Below are 19,419 nucleotides of genomic sequence, written 5' to 3'. Positions count from 1 at the left end.
CAGTATATTGACCCAGTAGATTTTTGGTAGGCTTTGGAGAGCTCACACTTTTCACCATAAGTGTTATAGTTAGAATGGGATATGGGCCTTTCTCTGCAATCCACGGCAACAGAGACCTGCTTGTTGCTTTAATAGGACTGGTCATAACATCTGAAGCTGTCATACAGATTGGTATCTTTGGAGGGGAAGGGGAGGTCAGTAAAAGGGGGGGAGGGGGGCGGGGACAATGCCTTCACGCTTCCAGTGGTTATCTGATCAGTTTGGGTAGCATTTTAGCCCTTATTTGCTATTGAAACAGGTCTAGCCTCAAAGGTCCAAGTTTAGGCCAGGACATTTTTATGTGGAATGCTTTGCCTTTGTGCCAATCTGACATGCTCTGGTATTTTAGAAAGGCGGTAAAAACTGTATCGTTTGAGCACTTTTTTTGGCGTGAGCCATGTGACAGTTTGAGTTAGGGCAGTTCTTTTTTTTTTTTTTTAATCCTATTTCTCCTTTGCTGTTTTGTATTTGTCTGCGTTCCTTAACGTGAGACTTTGGATGGGATTTTTGTTCCTAGCTTAGATTTGTGGATAAGCGGGTTATAAATAATTTTAAATAAATAAATAAGCGTCCAAATCATAAGTCTGCCCTAATCCTACCTAAAACATGACCCCTTGAGATTTAAACGCACTGCAGACAAACAGCGTAGAAAACTGTCTAAAAAAATGTGTTTCATAAATGGCACTTGGATGTTTTAGCAAACAAAACACCCAAATGCCGCTTTATGCCATTTTTGGACCTTTCTCTTTTGAAAATGAGCCCAATATTTTTCTTCAAAATATTTCCCTTTTGCTCTTTTTCTGGCTTGTTCATACGTGCAGCTGGGTTGACCTTTTTATCGGGGGGTTTTCCCCCAGAATTCCTTAAGCCACTGTTCCAAGGGACCACATGCTCATCCATTGGGTCCCGGTCTACAATTCTATCTTATGCCATTGAAGGGCACGCTCAGGGAATAATCTCCTTATCCACTTTTCAATCAGTGTCTATATTCTAGTTCAGGGGTAGGCAATTTCGGTCCTCGAGAGCCACAGGCAGGTCAGGTTTTCAGGATAACCACAACAAATATGTATGAGATGGATTTGCATGCACTGCCTCCTTGAGATGCAAATCTATCTCATGCATATTTATTGTGGATATCCTGAAAACCTGACCTGCCTGTGGCTCTCGAGGACCGGAATTGCCTACCCCTGTTGGAAGTTTATCACTGGTATTTCATATTCTTTTCAGTTCTAGCCCCTTCTGTCCAAAATTCAGTTGCTTTTTTTTTTTTTTCTCCTTACATTCTGTTATTCTCTAATCTCTTTTTCCCCAATGCATTTGCCAACCAATTGTATTTTCTATAACTAGATATATTGTCAACACTCAGCTTTCCATTTAAGGCAAGACCTGGTTCAATCACGTAACCCATCTATCAACTCGTTTTTCCCCCTTTAACAACTGGCTCAATGCCTGGCTTCAATTTCTTCTCAGCTTTCAGCCCACAAACACATCATTCATGTTACAGAACAGTTCAGATCTTCTTTATCTGGCATCTGACTTTTTTCACGGAAAATGATTTGGGGGCTGTTGGTTGACTAAGTTGAATATGGAATCACAGGTGAACATGGTGGTAAAGAAAGGGTTGTTGTTGCTGGGGGGTTTTTTTCAACTTGAGGATGCAGGCACCCCATTAGAACTTTTTTGAAGCCTCAGCATTTGCAAATAGTTATCCAAGCTGTAGCGTTATCACACTTGGACTATCTTAACTTCATGTTGCTGGGTCTTCCATATGGTGAGGGGTGATATGGTTTGAATGTGACGTTGGGAATACATAAGTGCAAAAATGATCAGTTTCTGGCTGAACACTGTGTGCAAAATTCAATCAGTTAGGCGCACTAATCTTGGTGCCTAACTTTAAACTAAACTAAACCTTAGGCTTATATACCGCATCTTCTCTATAACAGTAGAGCTCGGCACGGTTTACAAAAAATTAGAAGACAGAACAAGTACAATGTGAATCTGGAATAGTATGGAGAGGAGCGGAATTTACAACTTTGAAAATAGCCAAGTTTTCAGATGTTTTAGAACTAGTTGGAAAGAGTCCAGACTGCGCAGTTGAACAGGAAAATTATTCCACAACTCAGTCATTTTGAAAAGTAGAGATTTCCCTAATTTGCCAATGTAGATTTTGCCTTTCGACATTGGCAAGGACAATTTAAATTTTTGAGTAGATCTGGTGATATCAGATCTTATAGAATTACATCTTTTACAGAATCGGGGTCTCTGTGTCCCAAAAATGGCAACGAAAGCCTAGGATCAAGTATTTTTATACCACATTCATTGTTGCTTTAATTATGAATTGATAAGAAATGTGGCTGTTGGGCAGATTGAATGAAGCATTCAGGTATTTCACCTACTTTCTGCAAATGTCACAGTGTAGTCAATTTTGGGTGAGCCTGAGCCCAAAGTGAGTGGGCATCGATCTCTTTCCCTTCCTTCCTCCATCCCATGCAGCAGACTCTTTCTCCCTCCCTTCCCACCCCTCAGATCATGCAGTGGATTCTTTCTCTCCCTTCCCACCCCCAGTCTACATACCTTTTCTTCAAGTCACCGGCAGCAGTTCCTACACGTTGCTGGCGGCTGACCAGGAAGCCTTCCCTCTGACGTGTTTGCCTTTTGCGTCAGAGGAAAGACTTCTGGGTCAGTCGCCGGCAGCATGTAGGACCCGCTGCTGTAGGCCTGTAGTTGCTGAGTGGACGGGCATGAGCCCAAACTGGACAGGCAAGGCCTGTCTAGCTCAGCCCAGGGCTACGCCCTTGCACAGATGTGTAACAATTCCAGGGATGTTATTAAATAAACACTGGATTATAGATTATAGATAAACGCAGAGTAAAATGGATTAGTTACAACCCCAGATTAGAACAAAGCCCCCATAATATATAAGTAAAACTAGATATAATCACAAATAGTCTGGTTTGACTGTTAAAATGTTTAACCATTATCACAAAGTCAGAAACCATGTGCATATGAAACATACACATTAGCATTAACAATGAATTTTACATCTGGATATAATTAAACCAAAAGGCCTACAGAAAGACCTGCAGCTGTAGCCTTTCAACCCTTATTAATAAAATTTTAAAAAGTCTCAGGGAAACGATTTCAACATATCAATGGACAGTCATTCATTTTTTTTCACAAACCACTTATCCTCTCAGATCTCTCTACCTGCACACAATGTTCGCATTAGAGGACTTGATTTATGGATTCCCATTCCTTGGTGCACAGGCCTACTTCCTGTTGCCGTGGTTACTGGGATCTTGATTCAAGGTTATGCACTCCCAAATATAAATGGGTGGCAGGCATAGCATCTAACAGGCAAGTTATTGACTACCGTAGGATGTTTAAAGGTCAAAGACCAAAGTGCTGCTCACTGCTTCCAGGGAAGAGTCAATATTTGCACTTTGTTCATTCTTAAGGAATAGTTACTGTTCAATTATCAACTAGCTGGGTTTAGTAAGGTCACAGGATCTGTGGAAGGCAAATCTTCTTCCAATGAGGAGGTCCAAATTTAAGGCAGCACATCTGAGGGTGAAGGCTTAGCTGCAACTCATTATCGTCAAAGAAGCAAAGCAATATGTGGTCTTTTTTTTTCCTTTTTATGTCAAATGCATGATCTAACGCCCTAGGCAATAAAAATTATTTCCCAGAGAATGGGGACCTTGTCCTGTTTGAACAAGGCCCAAGAGTAAAGCACAGAATTAAGTGTCAATACGATTCAATGTTGACCCCTCAATACAGCTCTTGTATGTGAAATGCAAATACTGCTGGGATGGGTTCTTAGCTTTGTGGTTAGAGCTAGTGTCTTGGCACCCTGAGGCTGTGGGTTCAATCCCAACACTTCTCCTTGTGACCCTTAGCAAGTCATTTACATCCCATTGCTTCAGGTACTATAGTTCGATTGTGAGCTCACTGGGACAGACAGGGAAACATTCAGAGCACTGATCACTATTCACTGTAAACTGCTTAGCAAGTGGTATACAAATCACATTCACGCTTTCTAAAACTATTCGTATGTCCCCCCCCCCCCCCCGTTTCTTCCAGATAAATCATAACAGCAGCTAGTACTGCAAATACAAGTACATTCTCAACTTAGTCCTCGGGTTTTCATGATGCCCACAATGAATACTTGCATGTAATAAAGGAAGTACACACAATTTATCTCATGCACATTCACTGTGAATATTCTGAAAATCTGACTGGGAGAGTCCTGAGAACCCCAGTATTAAGATCATTAGCTGCAGAGTGTGGTAGTTTGGCCCTGCCCAGTACATCCCAGAATGCACCAGGTGGGGAAGGAGCCACCATTTTGATAACACCATAGAGAGAGGAGGGAGTAAGCATCCTCCTTCTTCCCTGGTTTTTCAGGGCCATGAGGTGGACTCCTAGCCACAGGGGAGGAGGGTGTCTCTGGCCTGTTGGGGGGGGGGTATGTTTTGGGTAGGTTGGATCCTGCCTGGATGAGGTTATAGAAACATAGAAACATGATGGCAGATAAAGGCCAAATGGCCCATCTAGTATGCCCATTCACAGTAACCATTATCTCTTTCTCTCTCTGAGAGATCCCACGTTATGATTTTGGGTCAGGCCTGCCTTGGGGGATCAAATTGAGTCAGGCCCTGCCTAGGGGTACCCACTGGACCACCAGGGCTAGGAGTTGGGGTCCACAGGACTACTACAGACATTTTTTAAGCGCAGAAGGTGGGGGGGGGGGGGGGTCATAAGAACATAAGAATAGTCTTACTGGGTCATACCAATGGTCCATCAAGCCCAGTAGCCCGTTCTCATGGTGGCCAATCCAGGTCACTACCCTGTTTCCCCAAAAATAAAAACTAGCATGATTTTTAAAGATGCTCCTAATATAAGCCCTACCCCAAAAATAAGCCCTAGTTAAGATTGACCCCTGCCCTGCTACCCCCGAATGTCCCTGACATGCCATGACTCCATCCCTGACACTAGTGCTGCCTGATTTGCTGAAAAAAATCAAACTCAATCAATTCAGCAACCCCTGTTGCTTTAGGAGGCCTCGGAGCGAAGTTATGTCAGTCTCACGGTGGGAGGGTCGGTGGGGTTCTGCTGTACAATGGGATGGGTGAGAAGGGAGGAATGATGGAAAAAGGAAGAATTGGGGTAGATGAGAGAAAGGGAGATATGATTGTTGTACATGACAAAAATAAGACATACCCGAAAATAAGATCTACTGTGCTTTTTGGGCCCAAAATTAAAATAAGACACTGTCTTATTTTCAGGGAAACACGGATAGTACCTGAACAAAACCCAAGGAGTAGCAGTATTCCATGCTACCGATCCAGGACAAGCAGTGGCTTCCCCATGTCTTTCTCAACAACAGACTATGGACTTTTCCTCCAGGAACTTGTCCCGACCTTTTTTTAAAACCAGCTACGCTATCTGCTCTTACCACAAGCTCTGGCAATGCGTTCCAGAACTTAACTATTCTCTGAGTGAAAAAAAATTTCCTCCAATTGGTTTTAAAAGTATTTCCCTGTAACTTCATCAAGTGTCCCCTAGTCTTGGTAATTTTTTTGCAAATGGATGTTTTTTTGTTTTTTTTTTAATTTTTAATTTTTCAAATTTTTACATTTTATAAATCAAGTATCCACTTGTACAGAAAGTTGAAGAAAAGCAGGAAAATAATACTCATAGGTAAAATACATAATAATCAAATAAAATAAAATTAAATGTTTAGCTTAAATTCAGCTCAAGTCCTCTAAATTAAATTAGATCCAAGAAGGATAAGGCGGACATATTAACAAATGCTAACAAATATCAATTCAAATATTAGGAAAACAAAATCCCTTAGCTGAGGAAGGATATCATTTTTTCAGGAAAACAAGATCCCTTTAGCTGAGAAAGGATATCATTTATTCAATTGCACTTCACTTTAATTTCCCTTCATCCAGTCGAGTTCCTGCCAGAAAGGCTGTCAACTGGAATGGCTCAAAGAATATATATTTTTTCATATGGTATTGTATTACACATTTACAAGGGTACCGTAGAAAGAAAGTCCCTCCAAGAGATGTAACTCCTGGCTTCATCAAAAGAAATTCTCGCCTTCTTCTTTGAGTGTCCCGTGCCAAATCTGGAAACATTAAAATTTTATATCCAAGAAATTCTTTCATTTTATTTCTAAAGAACAGTCTAAGCAACCAATTTTTATCTGGTGCAAGAGCCACAGTGAGAAGCAATGTTGCCGGAGATGCAGCTTCTCTGTCCGAGAGTTCCAGCATTGCTGAAACATTAAGTGGTTGATTATCCTCTTGTGGTTTAGATGGTGATTTAATAACTTTCACTGGCAAATAATATACTTGAGTAAGTGGTGGTAATGTATCCTCTGGAATACCTAGAATCTCCAACATGTAGCGTTTCAACATATCCCTAGGTGTCACCGAGGCTATCCTAGGAAAATTAATCAGTCGGAGATTATTATTACGAGAAAAGTTCTCCAAAGTTTCCACTTTTCTGCGTAAATTTGTGTTATCTTTTACTAATGCATCACTAAGCTGTTTTGATGCTTTTAATTCCTGTTGTATATTCACAATAGAATTCTTGGATTTGTCAATTTCAACCCTTATATTTTTTATCTCAGTTGCTTGAAGTATGATTTTATTCTCCAGCTGCAAAAGCTGGGGCTTAACAGACTTGGCTAGGTCAGCAACTAGGTCCCAAATTGAATCCAGTGTTACTTCTCTGGGTTTTTCTATAACATATGAAACATTAGAAACTTGAATAGTCTCACCAATTGTTAGCTGTTCCTGGCAATCCTTCTGCTGGACTGGGGTAATCCCTGATGTTTCCAAGTCCTCAGTACTTCTTGGACTCACCTGAAAACTCAGGAAGTCCATCTCCTCGCTCCTCTCCGTGTTCTTCCTAGCCTCCGAGGGTAGGTGCTTGCCTTCTTCCGGTAGCTCCTCCACTCGAGGAGGTGGGGGAGGTGCCCTAGCGTCGGGGCTCAGCGTTGTCTCTAGCCCCAAGGAGATCACCTCGTTTCCGCCCCTCTGAGGCGTCTCCAGCGGGGTTGCCGACGCTGCCGGGATATCCTGCATCCGACGCAGGAGTTCTTCGATATTGCCGAAAGAGGACACCGCAGAACGCCGCGAGGCTCCAGCGGCGCTGCGACCTCTCCTCTTCGGCATATTCAAATAAGTAATTCCCCTCCAAGAAAAATTTCCAAACAATCTCCTCCGGCGTGCTGCTCAGCCTCAGAGACCGTCGGCCATCTTGGATCCTCGCAAATGGATGCTTTTGAAGCCATTTTGAGATACAGTATTTGTCTGCTTTGGAAATGAGCACTCTAGTGTATGTTGGCAGATATAAATAAGCCAGTATGGCCCATCTAGTCTGCTCAAATAAGGTGGTCAGAGCTGCACTTGCCTCTTTGTGCAAGTTAAACTTGTCACTTTTCTCTGGAGTGCTTCAATTCTTTTTATGCCCTCATATGGACTGCAACTTCCTAATTCAGAATCACCAGATATAATATCTACGCCTGTGTCCTCGTATATAGGAATCCTTATAAAATATATAGAGTAAAGAGCAGGGTATTCTTATTGGACTTTTATAATTTATTTATTCAATTTTCTATAAATCCAATATTTCTTTCTTTCTGCTCCCTCCCCTTTTCTTTCTTTCTTTCTCCCCCTGCCTGTCTTTCTTTCTCTCTCCGATGAAAAACCAAACTGCAGGCCATGTACAGGATGCAGGCAATGTTTATTTTATCAATAAAAGAATGTATGGATTGGTCCGTGTTTCGGGTCCTTGGTTTGGTTATAAGGTTGTATATTTACTGCATTCTTTTATTGATATAATAAACATTGCCTGCATCCTGTACATGGCCTGAAGTTTTTGTTTGGTTTTTCATCGTATTTTGATATACTGCAGTCTTTGTTGGATTCTTTTTTTGTTGTTTCTTTATCTCTCCACCAGTATCTCTCAAGGTGCTCTTAACCAGCAGCATTGCCTCTTCCTGGGCAGGGTCTCGAGCAGTGCCTCCTGCAGAGTTTTGTCGATTTCTCCACTTCCCTGATTCTTTCCCTAACCGAACCCCCCACCAAGCCACCACACTGATTTTTTCCTGCTTCCCCGTGCCAGGCCTAGCGCGTTCAGGCACCGAGCCCACAAGCCTTCGTCAATTCTAACGTCGGAGAGGAAACTCCAGGCCAGCCAGGCAGCGATTGGCTGGCCCAGAACTTCCTCTCCGACGTTAGAATTGACATCAGAGGTGAAGTCTTGTGGGTCCGGCGCTTGTACGCGCCTGGCCTGGCTCGGGGAGGCAGGAAGAAAAAGATTACAAAGGCAACACGATTGACTCGCATTGCCTTTGCGATCTACTGGTCGATCGTGATCGACCATTTTGGCACCCCTGCTCTAGAGAATAGGGTCATAATTCATACATAAGAATAGCCTTACTGGGTGAAACCAAAGGTCCATCAAGCCCAGTAGCCCATTCTCACAGTAGCCAATCCAGATCACTAGTACCTGGCCAAAACCCAAAGAGTAGCAACATTCCATTCAGAATCTGAAAGAGTAACAAAAGATTCCGGAACCCCAAAGAGTAGCAACATTCCATGTTACCGATCCAGGGCAAGCAGTGAAATATTGCTACATGTAATTTCAAATTACTTCCAGTTAATGCTAACTAAAAGCCATAATTAATAGTTATCACCAATTAAGTGCCGATCAAGGGCCAATTAAGAACTTGAGTTGCATGCATCAACGGTGCATGTAATTGTGCAACCTGTTTATAGAATGGGATGAAAAAGTAGGCACAGTGAAAGATTGTGCCTGATTTTTTGTAATGTGTACAACATGGCTGTTCCTGGAGGAGCAGAGACTAAAGTTACCATATTTGAAGCTAAAAAATCCCAGACGCATGGCACCACCCAGTTCCGCCCCAAATCCCGCACTATTCTGCCCCAAACTCCACCCGGTTCTAGCTCCACCCCCACATAGCGCCAGGTCTGGAGGGCCTCCAAGCATACGCAGATGTGTGCGATGTCATCTGTGCATGCTCAGAGGCCCTTCAGACGCAGCGGGGCTTTCCAAAAACCCGGCCAAACTGCGGGTTTTAGGAGGTCAGTCCAGGATCCCAGTCCTATCCTCTAAATAGGGGATATGTAAGAACATATGAACATAAGATTTGTTGCTCCTGGGTCAGACCAGTGGTCCATAATGCCCAGCAGTCCACTCAAGTGGCGGCCCTCTAGTCAAAGACCAGCGCCCTGAGACTAGCCCTACCTGCGTTCGTTCTGGTTCAGCAGGAACTTGTCTAACTTTGTCTTGAATCCCTGGAGGGCGTTTTCTCCTATGACAGACTCCAAAAGAGCGTTCCAGTTTTCTACCACTCTCTGGGTGAAGAAGAACTTCCTTACGTTTGTATGGAATCTATCTCCTTTCAACTTTAGAGAGTGCCTTCTTGTTCTCCCTACCTTGGAGAGTGTGAACAGTTTGTCTTTATCTACTTTGTTTTGAGTCCCTGGAGGGTGTTTTCCCCTTTTACAGACTCCAGAAGAGCATTCCAGTTTTCTACCACTCTCTGGGTGAAGAAGAACTTCCTTACGTTTGTATGGAATCTATCTCCTTTCAACTTTAGAGAGTGCCTTCTTGTTCTCCCTACCTTGGAGAGTGTGAACAGTTTGTCTTTATCTACTTTGTTTTGAGTCCCTGGAGGGTGTTTTCCCCTTTTACAGACTCCAGAAGAGCATTCCAGTTTTCTACCACTCTCTGGGTGAAGAAGAACTTCCTTACGTTTGTATGGAATCTATCTCCTTTCAACTTTAGAGAGTGCCTTCTCGTTCTCCCTACCTTGGAGAGGGTGAACAACCTGTCTTTATCTACTAAGTTTATTCCCTTTAGTACCTTGAATGTTTCGATCATGTCCCCTCTCAATCTCCTCTGCTCGAGGGAGAAGATGCCCAGTTTCATTAATCTTTCGCTGTACGGCAACTCCTCCAGCCCCGTAACCATCTTAGTCGCTCTTCTCTGGACCCTTTTGAGTAGTACCGTGTCCTTCTTCATGTACGGCGACCAGTGCTGAACGTCTGGTAACCCTAGCAGAGACAGAGTTGTGATTTATGCATAGGGTATATGCAGGTGCAAAGTTATATTTTGTATAGTGCTGTGAATACCTTTCAGCGCTATAGAAGTGATAAATAGTAGTAGTAGTGTTTTGGCATATGTGCGCTTTCAGGATGAGTCTGGGAGCCTATTTATAAAAGCATATAAGTGTCCATGCTGCTTTTAAAAAAAGTGCCTTAATATTAGGACTGTACCAAATATTTAATTTGATTCAGCCCCAAATAGTGTCCCAAATACATTTTTTTTAATATTCGGCCAAATAGTGATTTAAATTCAAATATGAATAATCCGGGACTTGAATTTGAACAAACAAATGTCACTGTTGGGAAGACTGCATGGACCATTCAGTTCTTTATCTGCCGTCATTTACTGTGTTATTAACATAGTAACTTAGTAAATGACGGCAGATAAAGACCTGAACGGTCCATCCAGTCTGCCCATAAGTTATATCCATTACAAAATACACGATTAGATGAATTTATCTCTTATTTGATATTTTTAGGCCATAGACTGTAAAGTCTGGTATTGGCCTAGGTTCAAAATGCTGAAGTTGCCATCCAAGCTCACTCCAGCCTACTGAAACAAATACTTGATCTCTGATTTTATGTTGTTTCTTTTATTATTTGTTATCTTAAAAGTTCAATGTTCATTATGTCTGTTTGACATTCGTATTCAGTCGAATAATATGTTTTCATTATTCATATTCGTCCAAATACTAAAAGTTGCTATTCAGTACAGTTCTACTTAATATATGTGGCGTTTTGGACTTATCGCATAATAATAACCCCTATCTATGTACGATGTACGCTAGAGAATGACACGGATGTTACCCACTGCTAGCTGCGAGGAGCCACGGGTAGCCCGCCAAAACGGTGGAGGGGGGAAAGGTGCTCACCGCAGGTTCGGGGACTAGGCAATCCACCGCACTGTGGAGCGGTGAATGGTCTTGTCCCCGCAGTTAAGGGAGGGAACGCGCGCGGTCACCGATCGCATGCGGCCCCCCCTCCCTCCTTCCTACCTACCCGCCCGAATCTATCTCCCTCCCTCCCCCTTACCTTCGCGGCGCTTTAAGGTTTCAGTCTTGTTGAAAGCTGCCGGCGCGTACGTGCAGTCGTACGTGTGTGGGCGGAAGCTTCTCCGAGGAGAAGCTTCCGCCCACACATGCACGCGACTGCATGAACACTGCAGCAGCTTTTAACAAGACTGAAACCTTAAAACGCACCGTGAAGGTAAGGGGGAGGGAGGGAGATGCAAGGACCGCGCGAGGGGGTGCCAGAGGGAAGGGTGGATGCTGCAGGGACAGGACGGTGAAGGGGACGACGGGGCGGTGAAGGGGATGGCGGGGGCGGGGCGGTGAAGGGGATGGTGGTCCGGTGACGGGGTAGTGATGGGGACAGATTTTTTTCCCCGTGTCATTCTCTAAGAACAATGCAAAATAATTTACACCCAGCTGCTCAATTCCTTCCACTCTTTAATCTTTCAGAGACTGTCGTTTTCAGCCGTAGATAACTTTACATAGCAATAAATTCTTCTATTGGGACAACTTGTCATTCTTTGATGTACTAAGTGGTAGTAAAAGCCCCAATACATCGTTTGAGTTGATATATAAAGGTGATATTTTTTGTACTGTTACAGGTATCGCAAACCCCCACTTAAGAGCAGACCAGACTTCCCTTCACAGCAAAAATGAAAGCTACTTGACGACTAGAAGGAAAACGGCCTCAGCGGAAGCTGTTACGATACCGCAAACTCAAGTATTATCTCTCCTGTCTTCATCCTCAGCAACATCAGACACAGGCTAGTATGCAGTAATGAATGAGTTTGGCCCCTTTGTACAACCGGTGGTCTAAAATTCACTCCACTATTTCACCGGCCAGGAATAGTTCATGGTCAGTTAAATAGCATTTAGCTAAGATCTAATCCTCAGCACAAGATGACCTCTGAATATTAACACTTAGGGGCCGATTCCGTAAGCGGCACATGTCAATCGCGGACAGGCCGAATTGCGGCTAGCAAGGACCCTAGGCTCTGGAAATGAAGGCCAGTGTTTTACATGCCGACGCTTCCAGCGCCTAGAGTCCTTGCAAAATTGCGGCCAGTGGCACCTAGTGATGCCAGAGTCCAATGCCGTCCCCTAAACACGCCCACTCCTGGGCTTCAGCCCTGCTAGATGCCATGGACCCAGGCGACGGTCCCGGTCGCCTAGCAGCACTAATTTTTTTTTTAATGAGTTTTGAATTGTTTTTTAATGGCGTGACCAATTATCACGTCACTTAAAACCAATTATAACACTTAAGCGCCCGTAGGCATGATCTAGACGCTTGCTAGCGCCTACCTTTCAGTGACTTTTTTCAAAATCCGTCCCTTAGTGGCTAGCCCAGTTACCGGCTATTTCATACAACATAGCCGGTCAGCACCAATATTTATTGGGTGACCGGTTAAGTTTAGAAGCCAGATAGACTCTTAAAATTAGCAACTCTTATCTTTGGGCCCTATAACAGTTGGTCAGCTGATGAATATCAACTTAATTGGCTATGTTAAAAGCAGCTAAAAAAAAAACAAAACTCGATGCCAGTCGCTGGATACAGCCTGACATTGAATTTCTAGGTTTCTTGCAAACCATGGGAGATAGCCAGGCTGCCTTCCACGGTCTGAATATTTAGGGCTCAGTTTTTAAAGAGTAACTAAACCAGTGAAACAAGTTTGTAGTGCAATAGGCAGCTGTATAACTTTGTACAGATAAGTTGTCCTGGATGCATATTCATTGATGGTAAGTACACAGATGTTGCCACTGTTTATATGGGGGGTCTTCCTTCTTTTTGAAATCACCACTTGATCTCTTCCCTGTATAACTTAAATCCTGCCCTCAAAACAACCCTGAGCTAGCCTCCTTCCAGATGCATAGATCCCGCCTCATACGCTGCCTTGAAATGCCCAGAATTCATGCATTCCAAGCCAAACAAAATTTTTATAAGAACAGGTAGGGGTGGGTCATTAAGGTGGGCAGACTAGATGGGCCGTGGCCCTTATCTGCCGTCTATTTCTATGTTTCTAACATAAGAATTGCCGCTGCTGGGTCAGACCAGTGGTCCATCGTGCCCAGCGGTCCGCTCACGCGGCGGCCCTCTATTCAAAGACCAGCACCCTGAGACTAGCCCTACCTGCGTACATTCCGGTTCAGCCTGAACTTGTCTAACTTTGTTTTGAATCCCTGGAGGGTGTTTTCCCCTATGACTGACTCCGGAAGAGCGTTCCAGTTTTCTACCACTCTCTGGGTGAAGAAAAACTTCCTTGCATTCGTACGGAGTCTATCCCCTTTCAACTTTAGAGAGTGCCCTCTCATTCTCCCTTCCTTGGAGAGGGTGAACAACCTGTTTTCCACCAAGTCTATTCCGCACATGTTGCCAGCCACGTAAGTAATTTTGAATGTGGTTCCAGAGATAACCAGCTATCTAGCTGGATAATTTTCAACTGAAAGATCCTCCAAGTCTAGCCCATCAAAATGTGTTTGTTTGGCTGGACTTGTCCAACTCTACTTAATCACTGAAATCAGCACTACTTAAGTCATAGCCTGCCCAAGCACTTCCGTCGTCACTGTTTATGACTGCCTTAAAAATTTAGCAAGTTAAATTTAACCAGTCATTGGGGGGACATTTGTAAAAGCAGAGGTTTAACTGGTAAACTCACAAAACCTCTGTAGAATACACCCCCTATTATAGCAGAATTTCATGGTTGTAATGATGTTTTGGAGGGCATGACTTCAATTTGTTATAAGCAAGAGATTTTTTTAAATCAAGAGAACATTTTTAGAAAGGGTCATGTATATTGCCATAGCGTTTGAAGTATGAATCATAGTTTGTGTTGTAACAGCCCATAATGTTTTTATTACCTGTTCATGATCTAATACTTCTCAGCATATCTAAGGGACTTCATTTAAGGATGTTATGTAACACAAATAGGTGTCTTGTCATGTTCTATCAGCTGTTTTCCACCATTACCTTAAAACAGTGTCTCTCAAACTGTGTGCCAAGGCACAGTGGTGTGTCCCGAAGAGATTCCAGAATTTTGCTTTATTAAAAAAATTCCGTTCATAAGTATACATTAGAACAGATGACATGTACATCGCGTACGCGAGAGCCTGTCAATAATATGAGCGTCTGTGTGCATAAGGATACAACCGCCCAGACAGTCGTCATTCTCAGATGTGATTGGTCCTTGAAAACTAATGGCAAATAATTTTATTTTTTTATTCAGTAGTTATCCTAACTTGAGCAACAAAGCAATCAAGGCTTTGTTACTGTTTGGATCTTCTTATCTTTGCAAACTTGGATTTTCAGCTCTGACAGACATTAAATTGGACAAAAGAGAATGACTGCAGAAGGTGGATGATGAAATGTGTGTTTGCTTGTCAACTATCGAGCCGCGTTTTGAGTTAATTTGCACTCAAAAACAAGCACATCCATTGCACTGATTAGCAATTCTATTTTGTCTACTTTAGTTTCACCATTGTTACACTTACCCATACATAGCTTAAAGAACTTTAAATAAATAACTCAAATTTAGGGCTCCTTTTACGAAGGCACGTTAGGGCCTTAACGAACGGAATAGCGCATGCTAAATTGCCCCGCGCGCTAGCTGCTACCGCCTCCTTTTGAGCAGGCGGTAGATTTTCGGCTAGCGCACGCTAATCCGATGTGTGCGCTATAACGCTTAACATAGAAACATAGACTATGACGGCAGAAAAGGGCCACTGGCCCAACAAGTCTGCACACCTAAGGACCCTCCCCCCTAAGTACTTCCTCGAAGTGAACCCACATGCTAATCCCATTTTTTCTTAAAATTGAGCACGTTGCTTGCCTTAATTACCTGAAGTGGAAGATCATTCCAACGATCAACCACCCTTTCGGTGAAGAAATACTTCCTAGTTATGCTATGAAATCTCCCACCCCTGAGTTTCAATGGATGCCCTCTTATTGCCGTAAGTCCTGTAAGGAAAAAGATGTCTTCTTCTACCTCAATACGGCCAGTAACATATTTGAACGTCTCTATCATATCTCCCCTCTCTCTGCGTTCCTCAAGCGAGTATAGCTGCAACTTACCTAGACGTTCCTCATATGGGAGATCCTTGAGTCCTGAGACCATCCTGGTGGCCATTCGCTGAACAGACTCCACTCTCAGCACATCCTTTTGATAATGTGGCCTCCAAAATTGAAAACAATATTCCAGATGAGGTCTCACTAAGGACCTGTACAACGGCATTACAACTTCGGGCTTCCGGCTGACAAAACTTCTTCGGAGGCAACCCAGCATTTGCCTAGCCTTGGATGAAGCTTTCTCTACTTGATTGGCAGTCTTCAAATCTTCACTAATGATTACTCCTAGGTCCCGTTCTGCAGCAGTTCTTGGTAAGGTCTCACCATTCAGAGTGTAAGTACTGCATGGATTTCTGCTGCCAAGGTGCATAACTTTACATTTTTTTGGCATTGAAACTCAGTTGCCAAGTTGCGGACCATTGTTCCAGTAGCGCACTTTCGTAAAAGGAGCCATTCATTTTTGTTGGTTTTGCAATTTTATAATTTCAATTATAATGTGCCGTGACATGAAAAACATTTGTTCCGTTTAGTGTGCCAGAGCTAAAAAAAAAAAGTTGGAGAGACCTTGCCTTAAAACATTATCAATCTCTGATAATATTCAGAATCGACAACATAATGTATTTTAGTCCTGCAACTTTATAGAATACATTACATTACATTACATTGCGGATTTCTATTCCGCCTATACCTTGCAGTTGAAGGCGGATTACAAAAGATTTGTCTGGACATTTTCCAGTGAAGATACAATTTTTTTTATTTATTTTTTTAAACATAGTTTCAAGTTTCAAGTTTAAGTTTATTAATTGATTTGTTCAATCGCTTAATCTGATTTCTAAGCGATGTACAATAAAATATGCATACATAAAGAGACAAAAACATTACATACACTTAATTAATTATAATATAAACAAAAGGAAAGAGGGGATGAAATCCATTTTTATAGTAAAGAAAGGACATACATGGTAAATACAAAAGGAAACTGGGAAGAGAAAAAAAGAAATAAAAAATAAAATAACACTTTATAATAAAATTTAATTAAGTAGCAAATGCATCTTTAAATAAAAAGGTTTTTAATTCGCTTTTAAATTTCCCAAATACCTTCTCCTCCCGTAAAAACATGGGAAGCGCATTCCAAATCTGGGGAGCTGTACATGAAAAGATAAATTGTCTTCTTGTACTAATAATTTTTAGTGAAGGAATTGATAAAAGGTTCCGTTCACTAGATCGTAAGGTTCTTTTAACTGAATATGGGATAAGCAACCTAAATAAAAATGGGGGAGATAGCTGGATAGAATCCTATGTGAACTTACAGGATGGATATTAAACTGACAGTGCAGAACTGTGTAATAAAGACAAATGGAATACAGTTAGAGTGGGTAAGATTACAATCTATTTTAGGGGTTTGTTTACTTGGAAGGTGTTTAGGTGGGTAATTTGGGGGAGAATTATCTGGAGGTAGGTGAATCTTCTGGAGGTAAGGGAAGAGGGGTTAAGATATTTGGATGAATTTTTTGAAAAGCAGGGTTTTGATTTCTTTTCGGAATGTTTTGAAGTTGTCTGATATTGTCAGCAGATTGGAGATGGAATGGTTGAGTTTTGCTGCTTGTGTTGCCAGAAGGTTGTCAAACATTTTCTTGCGTTGTGTGCCTTTGAGTGGGGGGAAGGCAAAAGGGTTCGAGGTTCTTCTGTGTCTTGAGGCGGAGATCTGGTTTAAGCGGTTGTTTAGGTAGGAGGGGGAAGAGCCGTGTAACGCTTTGAATACTAGGCAGTGGAATTTGAATTGAATTCGTGCTTGTATGGGTAGCCAGTGAGAGTCTAAGAAGGCAGTTGTTAAGTGATCATATTTTCTAAGTGAGTAGATCAGTCTGAGGGCGGTGTTTTGTATGATCTGGAGTTGCTTTATCATAATGGCTGGACAAGGAAGATATAGGGCTAGAATACTGGCCTAGCACGAATTTCATGCTCAACTTTGGGCACCAGCGTTCACCCCTGTCAAACCCTGGTGTAACCCCCTAATTGTTGGCAGTTGGGTGCACAAATGGCAGCGTTCTATAACATCACACCTGACGTCTGGGAATGCCCCCTAATCTCACCCATGGCCATGCTCTTTTTGAGTTGCGAGCTATGAAATGTCGGCGTGCATTTTATAGAATGGTGCCTAGGGCAGATGCATGCGTAACTCCGAATTGTTGCCAATTAGCATCAATTATTGACTTCACGGCTCATTGACTAATTCGTTTGCATGCGGATCTGGGACCACCACCCAAACGTGTGCGCCTAATTTGAGTGCCTTGTGTAGAATCAGGAGGATTAGTTCTATTTGTTTGTCCCACCGTGTTCAGCGCTTTTTAAAACGTTGACCTCCACAGGATATTTATGCCCAGATATTCAACCCTGAGCTGTGCCCAAATATTGAGGGTGGCTATCAGGGTATTGTCTGACCTCCTGCTGTTATATGGATACTGTCAATTTTTAGACCAACATCTGGATAGCAATCCAGATAAAGTTAGGATTCCTTTATTGCTGTCATTACTTTATCTAGATAGCAGACTGGAAATCACCTCTTAAGTCCCAGCTACTGTTCCCTCTAAACTAGGGGTGTCCAACCTTTTGGCTTCCCTGGGCCGCATTGGCCGAAGAAAAAAAAATTTCTGGGGCCGCGCAAACGCTGCGGCAAGACAGAGGAGGGAGCCGGCAAGACGGTAAACACCAGGGGGCAGCAGAGGAAAACAACCGCATCGCTCTCGACCGGGGCCGCACAAAATACTTCACGGGGCCGCAGGTTGGACACTCCTGCTCTAAACTGAGCGTGACTTCTTTACCTCTAATCCTGCCGTTGGGGGGTGGGGGGTGCTGCTTCTCTACCAAATTTCCAAGCTCTGCAGGACTCCAGAGAACATGCCTATCCCTAGGCAAGAAAGGGTTCGGTTTACTGAGCATGTGCAACTGAAAACAAGTTTCAAGTTTATTTAGCCTTGATATACCGCTTTAATTACCAAAGCGGTTTTCAATGTACAAAATTTAAAATATAAGTAAAAATGAGGTAATAAAAAGACAGGCTACACGGTATTACAGACGAAACATGCTACTAAAAGGGAAATGGGTGGGATGCATTGCATAAAATAGAAAGAACGAAGAATGGGGAAAACGAGAGAGAGAAAACGAATGTCTGATATGTGGCCTTTGTCCGAGTCTCATGTCTGATATGTGGTTTATGTTGATCAAGCTGAACATAAACCACCCTCTCACTTTTCTTACCACTGGCAATGTAGATATTGGTCAAAAGCTAGAGAAGCAAGATTCTTCCCAAAGTGGACAAACCATCGCGATCGCATGGAGAGAGGATAGATCGCCTAGATCAGGGGTGTCAGACTCAAATCACATAAGGGGCCGAAATCTAAAACACAGGCTAAATCGCGGGCCGGATATTTTTTTTATTAGGATAACCCTTTTGCTGACACACAGCCGTGGGCCCCAATGCCGGCAGCTGCTCCGAAGCTCACAAGACTTCTGTGAGCATTGGATCGATCGCCGCCGCTGCCAAAACCCACGCTGTGCGCCAGCAAAGGAGGGGGGTTAGTCTTAGTAGAAGTATAGGGATAGAGCCTCTCCAACCCCACGCCAGCTACAAGATAAATAAAAAAGACTTTTCCTCTCTTTTAGGTCCTAGTTCATGCTTGTTTGACACCAGCTCTGGCAGAATACACATTTCAAATCTGACATATTGTAATCACAAAATAGAAAATAAAATTATTTTTTCTACCTTTTATTGTTGCTTTTAGTCCCAGTTTCTCTTTCTGATTTTGTCTATCTTCTAATTCTCTTTCCAGTGTCTGCTGTCCATTTTTTTCTCCTCTTTTCTCTCTTGCTCCAGTCCCTGTATCCAACATATTGATTTTTCCCTTTCAACTTTTCTCCTTTTTTCTTTTCTTCCTCTGTCCACTCAAATCTCGCCCTCTTTCTCCTTTTTAAATTTTTAGCTACCTATCAATTTTCCATCTCCCTTGCTCTTCCAACTGCCCCCATCCCTTCTCTCCTCCTTTCTGCCTGCCTCCCTCCCTCCCCCCAGGACCATCATTTCTCCCTTTCTCTTCACAACGGTTCTCCCTTCAAGTATCTTTTCCCTCTTTCTCCACACTATCCCAGGCTATCTTCA

General features: G+C 42.8%; 1 protein-coding gene across 5 annotated transcripts in view; it reads left to right on the top strand.

Annotated features, from left to right (window-relative positions):
* Positions 1-19,419, top strand: part of SETBP1 (SET binding protein 1) — a 585,862-nt gene that overhangs the window by 543,413 nt on the left and 23,030 nt on the right. For all 5 annotated transcript variants that reach the window (XM_033935289.1, XM_033935271.1, XM_033935279.1 and 2 more), the window contains one exon: positions 11,806-11,967. In XM_033935289.1, coding sequence (XP_033791180.1) covers positions 11,806-11,967 — 162 coding nt within the window. The remainder of the gene's footprint in view (positions 1-11,805; positions 11,968-19,419) is intronic.

The sequence above is a fragment of the Geotrypetes seraphini genome, chromosome 1 (genome assembly GCF_902459505.1).
Source record: "Geotrypetes seraphini chromosome 1, aGeoSer1.1, whole genome shotgun sequence".
Classification (NCBI taxonomy): Eukaryota; Metazoa; Chordata; class Amphibia; order Gymnophiona; family Dermophiidae; genus Geotrypetes; species Geotrypetes seraphini.
This window is presented reverse-complemented; position numbering and strand designations above follow the sequence as displayed.